Source organism: Brassica oleracea, chromosome C2, assembly GCF_000695525.1.
Source record: "Brassica oleracea var. oleracea cultivar TO1000 chromosome C2, BOL, whole genome shotgun sequence".
NCBI classification, from domain to species: domain Eukaryota; kingdom Viridiplantae; phylum Streptophyta; class Magnoliopsida; order Brassicales; family Brassicaceae; genus Brassica; species Brassica oleracea.
In genome coordinates this window covers 47,622,074-47,632,805 of record NC_027749.1, presented here as the reverse complement: position 1 = coordinate 47,632,805, position 10,732 = coordinate 47,622,074, and the positions used below count along the sequence as shown (strand labels likewise).

General features: G+C 30.1%; 1 protein-coding gene across 1 annotated transcript in view; it reads left to right on the top strand.

The window, feature by feature from the left end:
• The first annotated feature begins 9,286 nt into the window (after positions 1-9,286).
• Positions 9,287-10,732, top strand: part of LOC106327099 (beta-D-xylosidase 1) — a 5,909-nt gene continuing 4,463 nt past the window's right edge. Inside the window, exon 1 of the mRNA XM_013765136.1 lies at positions 9,287-9,778. Coding sequence (XP_013620590.1) covers positions 9,359-9,778 — 420 coding nt within the window. The 5' untranslated portion in view covers positions 9,287-9,358. The remainder of the gene's footprint in view (positions 9,779-10,732) is intronic.

Here is a 10,732-nt window from a genome sequence, read left to right as displayed (position 1 = left end):
ATACGTCTCAGGCGGACCTGAAGGACGGTACAACTAGAGCGCCTTTTGTCCGGTTTTTGTCGTGCCAACGTGCTATGGAACTTAAGCCTTCCTAGGAGAATCCAGATCACTTCGAAACGTCGGCTGTCATTTTCAACAGGTACCACCAAGATGTAAAATTTTTTATGTTTGTGGTGTGGTTTGACTCAAGATTGAAACTTTTGTTGATGAAATAATGATTTTGTAGATGCATGTCAATTAGATTTACTAGGCTACAAACTGTTCACTGTACATTGGCAGGGAACAATGGCTACGTATGGTTCAGTTGTAACACCGGTGTGGTGCAATGGGGATGGACATGGTAACCAAAGGTGTGCATAATGTTATTGAGTTTCTCAGCGATGATTCCCCTGACATGGATGTGATCGGAATCTCGGTGAGTTCCTTTTGTATGTTATTGGTTTGATTTTAAAACAATGTCTTTTAGCTTAGTGTCATCTTGAGACTTAAAAACTTGAAATTTATTGGTCAGATAACTTCTTCTCCGACATTAACAAACCTGTTGCGGTGACCTGCATCGAGGGACATGGCAGTAATTAGAAGAGAGATAGGGAACAAGGTGTTGAAAATGAGTGTGTCTGGCTTGGTGGAGCTCAATTTACTCAAGAACCTCACCGTCTATGTTGTTGCAGGCTCTCTAGGTCGATTCAAATCTCATGCCAGCAACATAGGGTTTGATGTATTCATAGCTACTTGCCAAGATCCAGACCAAAACATGGAGAGCTCTCAAATTGATTGAAGCCATTAATAGCAATCACCGTACCTTCACTATCTCTACCATCACTGAGATACCATCATAGAGAACCATGGCAAGGTTGTCTAATTTTACTTGTTATCACGTTCATGTATTTCAGGAGCACAGTGAGAACATTCTTCCAAGCAGTGAAGGTGACGTAGGATTGGCAACATCATCGGGCCCGTCTGTTTTGGGAGACAAGGTCGATGAAGAATGTGCTGCAGCAGATCCTCCAGAGATTTCAGACGCTCAGAACAACCGCAAGCGCTGCCGTGAGTGATTGAAAATATCTATTATATTTCTATCAGTCCGTCAACGTCTTTTCTATGCATTTTTAAAAACTGCTATTATCTTTGATTTCCATCATAAACTTTGGATATTTTTTCCTTTGCATGTTTTATCTGTTCGGAGATTTTATTTCTATTTTGGATTATTAATGAAACGTCGACAGGTTCTAACTCATACAAGATTTGTCAGTGGTGTATTTTTTTGGTTTACCTATTTCTGACATTTTTTTGTCCAACATAAACTATTTTTAACAAAGTCGAGTAAAACTCTAAAAATAATAATTTTGCAACCGTATAATTTTATAAATTTTTCTAGAGTTATTAATTTTTTTTAAAAAATAGTTTATTACTATTCTATATTTTGAAATTAATTTAGGTAAAATAAGAAAATAATTTAATTTATTGTTCGATAAATTGTTTAATTCTAGAATTCAAATTTTATATTTTTTTTCTTACACTATTTGTTTTATATACTAACAACTACCTAAGTAAATACTAAACAACTTTATAAACTTTATCTTATGAACATGAAAGCGCTAATAACGCTAATGGTCGATCAAATCATTACGAAAAATAATGCATATGAATTCGCTGGTCATTCTTATATCAACTTAATCAAACTGTGTGACTTCCAAATGTTATCTTCATCACCATTATATACAACGCGGAAAAACAAAAGTGGAAAAAAACGACAAAATCCCGTACACAAAACTACACAACGATCAATAATTTATCCGGCTCCGCGCTTTCGCGGAGACTATACCTCTAGTGATTACTAACTACACAAATGATACACTACCACAGCTACATATCTAGTTAAAAAATATATATCAAAAACTATACAAATTATATAATTCACATAACGGCATCCATGAACTATCACTAAAACCATGATTTCGATAACCGAAAAGTGTGTGAGATTTAGAATTCAACAACATCTAATGAAAAGTCTGTTAACCAAACTTTTTAAAACCGACAATAACACACATACAAAAGATTAAAAAATAAAATAAACACCTAGATCAAACATTTAAATGCAACATTATATAACCAAGAACATAATTAGAAGTTATCGGATTACAAGTCTGATATATAATGATGATGTTATTATGTGAATTACATAGTTAGTGTAGTTTTACCTAGATATGTAATGTACACTACTACATGGTGTCAGAGCCTCTTACCCATGGCAACATGGACATTTACCATGAGCCTATAATTTTTTGTGTGTTGTTTTAAAAGTCTATTCAATCCGTAAAAATTATCAAAAATATTCATAATTAAGTAAATTTACTTATTAAAAACAAAACTATAAAAAATATATATTTTCACCATTAGTTTTGAAATGTTTTTTTTTATTTGTCTCAGGTCTTAGAACACCTTCAATAATGGTTTTAGGAGGAGTCTTAAAGATTTTAAGAAAAAAAAAAAAAATTAAGAGAGTGTGTAAAAGTTCTAAACTTATAAGTTTTAAGAAATTATTAGTATACTCAAAGGACACTTGTCTATCTATTAGAAAAGATGAGTGATTTAATTAGTTTTAAGAAAATAAAAAATAAATAAATAATTATAATATTAATATTTTTTTATTTTATAAACTTACATAGTTTCTTGCTGATAGACAGAGGTGTTCGTAGAGTTCAAGTTAAAAAAAATATAGAAAAGAAAAAATATAGAAAAAAATTATAAAATGATATATATGTCGTGTTTCGCCCTGGATTATTATATTAGTTAATAGAGCACTGCATGGTGAATAGTTCATCTAAGTGTCATTTATCTTGGGTACGAGTGAATGATGTTTGATGAAATAGATACGAATCTGTCATGGGTACACTACTATTTTCTGAAAGAAAATGATTTTTTGGGGTGGATTAACACGAATTGACGTGGATTGTGATGCTGACATGGCAAATAAATGTCTTAATCATTACAGGGAAGGAAGTTAATGGAAACGGACCCATCGAATCATATTTTATTTTATTAAAATGGTGGTTCAACTGAAAACGAACCAGCAGGCCATATTGGCGGGTCTGAGTGGCTCCGAGCCGTATCCGTTCACTGCAGAGAGCGAGAAGTAGTCGCTGCTCTGTGAAACAGCCTGACACATTACCCTCTGATTTTAGCTCCCACCTGATTCTGAGCCTTCGTTCAAACCAGATCAATGTTTTTAAACCCGACCCGGACACTGAACCGGACGACTTACCGGATTGCTGGGTAACTGGATCGACCAAGGATGAACCGCGGATTAATAAATGAATTAATTTTATTATATAATAATTATTAGCTATATAAATAAAAATATAGAAACTAAAGTTTAATATTTTCTAAATGTTTTTTTAAACATAAATAATAGTTTAGATATGTATATATTTTATGTTTAAAAACATTTAGACAGAAAATACTTAACTTTAATTTCTATATTTTTATTTTCATTTAATATTCAAAATATCAAAAAATAGTTTAGACTATTTATAATTTTGTCTAACAAGGTAAGATTTATGACATCTAAAAAAAATCAAAAAAATCAAGACATAAAATTTATAAATATTTAAATGTTTAATATGAATAATAAATTAAAATTAAAATACAAAATAAATCAAAAGTAAAAAAGTCATTATAATAAATTATCAATAACGGAAATAAATAAACACCAAATCACATCAACTAGTTTTGGTTCTCTCTACCATCGTTCACTTTATTTTCTTCAAGTGACATAGTGAAATCTTCATTAAAATCTAAAAATCACAAATATAAAACTGAAAAGGAAAAACCTAACTTTTTTTTGTCAGTATATAACTTCTTAATTTGAAATTTAGAATATAAACAGAATTAAAAATTAAAAAAAGAAGTAAAAATTATTTATTGGTTCAACCGGTATCGGATTCCAGGTTCTACTGGGTTTTTGTGAGTTATTGCGGGTTTCTAAATATTTGGTTTTTCACAAAACTCAAACCTGATTTTTCTGGGTTGTCGGATTTACCAGTTCAACCGCGGATCCGGGTCGGGTTTCAAAACACTGAACCAGACAGATAACTCTGAGCTTGGAATGGACAGCCCAGAAACATGCCACACAGATCCGACCCTTGGACCTAACCAGTGTTCCACTCGGGTCACAAGCTCTCGTTACTTAGCTTGACGAATCATATTAATTTTTTTATATATTTTTTACTAGTTTTTATTAGGCTTGGGACGGATCCGGATATCCGAAAAATTTAAGGTACCCACATCTGGATCCGGATCCGTAGATTTAATATCCGGATTTCGGATATCCGTCTCGATATTCTAGTACCCGCAGATATCCGGGTCCGGATCTGAATCCGTAAAAATAATTAAAAATAATATTTTTAAGTACTAAATTTTTTAATATAATACAGAAATTAAATATTTATACAAGATTTATAAATATATTTATATATGTCTATAATATTGTAAAAACTAAAATATAATATTATAAAATTAATTCATGCATAAATATTAATATATCAAATATAAATATTAATGAAATTTTAAAATGAATGTGATTTAAAAATACGGATCCGAATCCGGATTCGGTTTGGACGGATCCAAGATTTTACTATCCAGATTCGGATCCGGGCCTCCCGGATATTCTATTTTCAGAGCGGATCCGAAGCGGATCTCAGATCGCATACGAATCTAGAATAATAAGTCTCGGGCCTAGTTTTTATAGTATTCAAAATATTATAATATAATTTATAAAAGTATATTAAACGACCCCTCACATCACCCAATAACCAACTTAGATATATACACGATTAGAACCCGTATTGTTTGTTCGTTTGGTAAATATGTACGTATGCGGTATGCCCTACGCCCCTACATATATCTGCTATAAGATAATAAAATACTCTCTCCTATTAATCACTTTAAGTGATGTTTAACAATTTTTATTTTGTTTCATAATAAGTGTTGTTTTTATAATTCTAGATAAAAATTAATGTCATCTGAGACTTGTGACCAATTATAAAATACTACATTTTTTTATTGGTTGAATTAGTTGTATTTAATGTTATTTTATATGATCAAGATAAATTACATAAGATTTTGTATTTTTTTAATATTTGTGCAAAAACTTTAAACATCACTTAGAATTAGAATGATACAGAGGCAGTACTTATTTATACTGTTTTATTGTTAGATAATCGTGATGGTATTACTGGTATATGAAATGACGACTGCCTAATCCACCTTTCAGAATATACTGAGCTTTATTTACTTTGTTATTTACATGTATTAATTGCTAAATCATGGGTTATCTTTTTGTTCTGTTGAAGGAGTTAATCATTTACTGTCGCGAGGTATGATTTGATATATCGCCGTCCATTAGTTTTATAACTTTCATCACCCACCGGCGCATTTCTTTAGATACTTTATAGTTTTTTATTTATTTCTCCATCATTTCATGTTTATGGGTAGGCGGATCGGATATCCGGGTTTTTGAAGGTATTTGTGATTTACTTCGTATGTTACGGATATCTAATTTTTCGATTTACTTTGCTTCGGAAAAATACGGATATCCGGAAAAACGGATATCCGAAAAATAAATAGATATTTCGGATATTTACGAATATTTACGGATATCTCATCCGCTTTGATTAATACAAATAATCTTAAAAAATTAACACAAATTTATTTTTTAATATTTTTTTTACATGATATACAAAATAAAAACTAAAAGAAATAGTGAAACTACATATTTTGTAAATTTTAAACTTAGTTAACAATTATAATAACACAAAACTTAAGAAAAAAGTTATAATTGTTTTATAAATTTTTTCTCTTCTTTTTTATGTAATACTTTTATATAAGTAATAATGTGAATATAATTTGTCAAATTATATGTTATAATAATAATTATATAAACTTATACATTTAAAACATTAAGTATAATCAAGATGTATATATATTTATATATTTCCGGATCGGAGCGGATATCTGCTTCCCAAAATTTTGATATTTGTGATTTACTTCGATTTTAACGGATATTGATTTTTAGTATTTGCTTTGCTTCGAAAGTTTACGGATATCCGAAAATTTCGGATCGAATCAAGACGAATAACGAATTAAATCAAATTTAACGGATAAAATGTCCAGTCCTATTTATGGGTTTTGTTAACTAGAAACTTTGGTACGTAGTTAAACTAAACTTCATTGGAATTTATAATCCATAATCTTATATGTATGTGGATTCAAGTTCTAGTTAGTGTTTGTGCATTTTTAGTTTTCAGAAAATAAAGTTTAAATATTTATAGCTGTAATGTTATCCTTCAGAAAGAAGCCAAACTCCTGATTTGTAAATTGTACATTTATACAAAAAGTTTTAACTGCTACTTCTGGAAGAAAATAAATAACCAAAGTAAAATGAAGCTTGAAGACTCACGAGAGAGTGTTTTTTTGTTGGGCATCACGTGTGTGTGAAGCTTTTTTGGCTGCTCAGACCACTTGTGAACTCTACACAGTTAAAATCATTCCACCAATCAGATTCCTTTTATTATTTATTTTTCTGAAGTTGTTAAAACTTAAAGCACAAGTCAGTTTTTTTCTTCCCGTAGCACTTAACCTTACCAACCGTGTGCGACACGTTGTTTTGATTCATTAGGTAAAAGTAAGACGAAAATTTTGGGAGTGAGATAGTTCTGAAGCAAAAAATAATATACAAATATGGTAAGTACATTTATATGAAAAGGAGAAGTACAATACTATGTCTCCATTTAGACTATATATATCCTATGTCTATGTTCACAAATGAATTATATAGCCTATATGTTTATATCAAGTCAAAATTATTATAAAATATTGGGTAATTTATATAGAAAAACAACATATAACTATGTGTCTACACTAAACTGCTTATAATTTACGTACGAGATATAAATATAATATGATGTTTCAAAACACTCATATTGGTTGAATGATTGCATATACTTATAAATAGGGAATGGTTTCATACATATCATTTTGGTTATATAAGCAACAACAACAATAATCATCAAAGGAGCACTTTGTACAGCGATATTGATCCAGTGGGACTAACAATTTGATACACCTTGATTGATTAATTTGTGTATAAATGTGTTTTCTAACCATTTTTTTCAAAAACATGATTTTCTTAAAATAATATGAATTGGCTATTGAATGAGCTATCAATCATCAATCTATCGTTAACGCTCATGTTGTTAGCATGTCAATCAACGAATAAAATCTAGTTAGTCATAAACAAAATAAGTACGTTTTAAATAATCCCAAACAATTACAAGTTAAAAAATAGTTTGCTGTATATTGTGTTCATTACAACTGCTACATAGTTGGTTGTCTACTTGTATTAGCTACACCGCAAGTATAATATAATCCAAGAAACAAAACAAGCGTAGTTTAAGTTGATGGGTCAATTTTTATTATTATTGATCAATGCCTAAAAAGTTCAAAGGAAAGTCGAAGTAAAGAGACCAGTGCATATTTTTTCAAAAAAAAAAAGTAAAGAGACCAATAATCAATAACAACCCGGAAAGAGAGTGTGGGCAGCATGACTAGATGCTGAATGACTATGATTTGGTGGAGAGTCGGCACCCGTGACAACCCTCTCTCCGTGTCTCTCAGCTTTTTAGGTCTTACGTTTCATTTTTAAACTTAATTTTCATACATACAACTAAATGTGTATACGGTTCTATATACATTGTTTTGTATTTCTCTTCAATTTTAACCATTTTCTTCCGAAGTCATCGTTTCGTGTGGCCATGACCTTGTTGGTGTGGCTTTTGTTCCCACGCCTATGCAACAAATCGTATCCATATATTGATATGCCTTGAATCTGGATCTTAGCGATGGATGTTACATCATGTACATTTATAGCGATTCTGTTGCATCAAGAGTGTTGCATCAATTTATTATGTATGTTACATCTGATCGTGGGCTTAGACCCATGAGTCCGTATAATTTAGGGTTTTAGATGTGAGATGCTACTATATATATTTTGTATTCGAAGTAACCCTAAATTTGTACTTTGTAAGCTCAATATCGCCTCAAATAATAAGATCTCTCTTTTGCTCGTGGACGTAGCCCTAGGAGTGAACCATGTTAAATATTTGTGTCGTAGTTACATCGCATTTATTCTATCTGTTTCCGCATATGTTCATTCTCACATCGGTTACAACATATATAATACATATATAATCTTACGTGCTACCAACCTTAGCTTTTCCACCGGGGAACAATTCTTTAAATATATTTAACAAGCTAATTTATTAAAAAAGCACTGATAGTGTATATCCCAAGATACTTCGGAATTAACTTGGCCAAATGAGAGTATATATCAATAATATACATAGTAGTTAATTTATAAATTATTATATAGTTAAACAGTTAGTACTTTTATATAGATACAAATATTTTGTATGTGTAGTCCTATCAATGATAAACATAGTTTTGAGTATTTTGTATGTGTAGTCCATCAATAATATAAATTATTTTATAGTTAAACATAGTTTTTACCAATAATATAAATGGTGGTCCTATCAAAAATGTAAATTCTTATATAGTTATACATAATTTTATCAAAAAATAATAAACATAATTTGTAGTCCTATCAATAATATAAACTGTTATGTAGTTAAGCATAATTTTATAAAAAACATAGTTTTTAATTTGTTATTCGGTAGAAAATGGTTGATAAAATAAGAGTATTAAGATTCCTCCATTAAATTTAAAGTCACATGTAAGCTGTATAATGATGTGCGAAAAAAAATGATTGGAGGATCAGAAATTTGATAATCGACATGACTATGAAAATTTTCTTTGATTAAAATGTGAATATTACTAACATTAATATCATATCATTGTTCTAGGCTTCGAGCTAGTATAATGGTCACGGAGAAAACGTAGAAATTGTGGGGTTTTTTCAGAATATGTAGAAATTATGCTGAAGAAAGAAAAAACTAATTGAAGTTTAAGAAAAAGAAGAACAATTAACTATTAAATATTACAGTTACAAGAAAAAACTAACAGTTAATATGTTTCTTTCAGAAAGAGCTAATAAATTTTTGTTTTAAATTATATACCGAAAAGAAAAGAAAAGTCTGAGATATATATTCCTTTTCCGTAACCTGACCAACTTGATTGTTTTATCTTTTATCTTATTCATGTTACAAGAGTCGCTTATCCTTTGTCACCAATTTTGCCAAAGAAACTTCTCTATAAATATCCCCATTCACTTTCTTTCCCATGAAACAAAAAACACACAAACATTCACAAGTTATACATATACAACACAGATATATATAAAATGTCTTGTAATAATAATTCATTATTAACCGGCAACAGAGTCGTAGTTGTACTTGTATTCCTCTTATGCTTGGTTCACTCATCAGAGTCACTACGGCCACTGTTTGCATGCGACCCGGCAAACGGGTTAACCCGAACACTCCGGTTCTGTCGCGTCAATGTACCGGTCCACGCGAGGGTTCAAGATTTGATCGGACGGCTCACGTTGCAGGAGAAGATCCGCCTCCTCGTCAACAATGCCGCCGCTGTGCCACGCCTCGGTATTGGAGGCTATGAGTGGTGGTCAGAGGCTCTCCACGGAGTTTCTGACGTTGGTCCCGGTGCTAAATTCGGTGGTGCTTTTCCCGGTGCCACCAGCTTCCCTCAGGTCATCACCACCGCAGCTTCTTTCAATCAGTCTCTATGGGAAGATATCGGACGAGTGAGTATTAGAAATACTATGCTAATTTCTTATTAAAAAAATATAATGCTAATTAAAGAAGATATATCTTAGAAAATGAGAATTCTTTTTTTTTTTTTAACATTGAGAGTTCTAAATTTTATGATTTCTTTACGTGAAAAAACAACATCTACATCAACATCGTATTGCGGTCAGTACACTAGACTGACTTTTATATAGCGGGATGCTCTATTTATTTCTTTGAATTTTATAATTCACATATTTTTTATCTGACTGCGACATGAGTAAGTCAGATATGTAATACGGTTAGAAAGAAAATTCAAAACAAAAATAATAATACTATATTGTATTAAACAGAAATTTGCTTTTGATAAAGGTTTTATATCTTATACGGGTAGTATACTTTTATATCGTCTGCCATATTTAATAATTAATCAGACCCTGCGCGGATATGAATTTTCAGTTTTTAATTATTTATTTTATTAAATGATGTATTTGTAATATTCGTTCATATTATATTCATTAAGTAAATATTTTTTTTTTGCATCTTAAACTATCTATTCTTTTACGAATGTGTGATATCATATAAAAAATGAGTATAGAGTTAATTAGATAATTTTAAAAACATAAATTTTTTTTTCGTATGCGATATCATATAAATAATGATCCGTCCAGTTAACAAAAATCATAATTATTTTATGTGTAATTTTTTTTATTTTGACCATTTCCTTAAAACTATATTAAATTTTACATATCTTAATTATAATATTTTTAATATATTCATCTTTTTATTTGAAATGCAACTCAATATTTTTTAAAAAATTATAACAAAATATTAAAAAATATTTTTACAATTTGTTTGAAAAATATGAAAATTACATTTTAAATTAAAATTATCCTAAAATATGATAAGTTTTGATGTAAACGAAAACTCAAATTATGTCAAAAATAATGATATTCAATGATAATAACAAT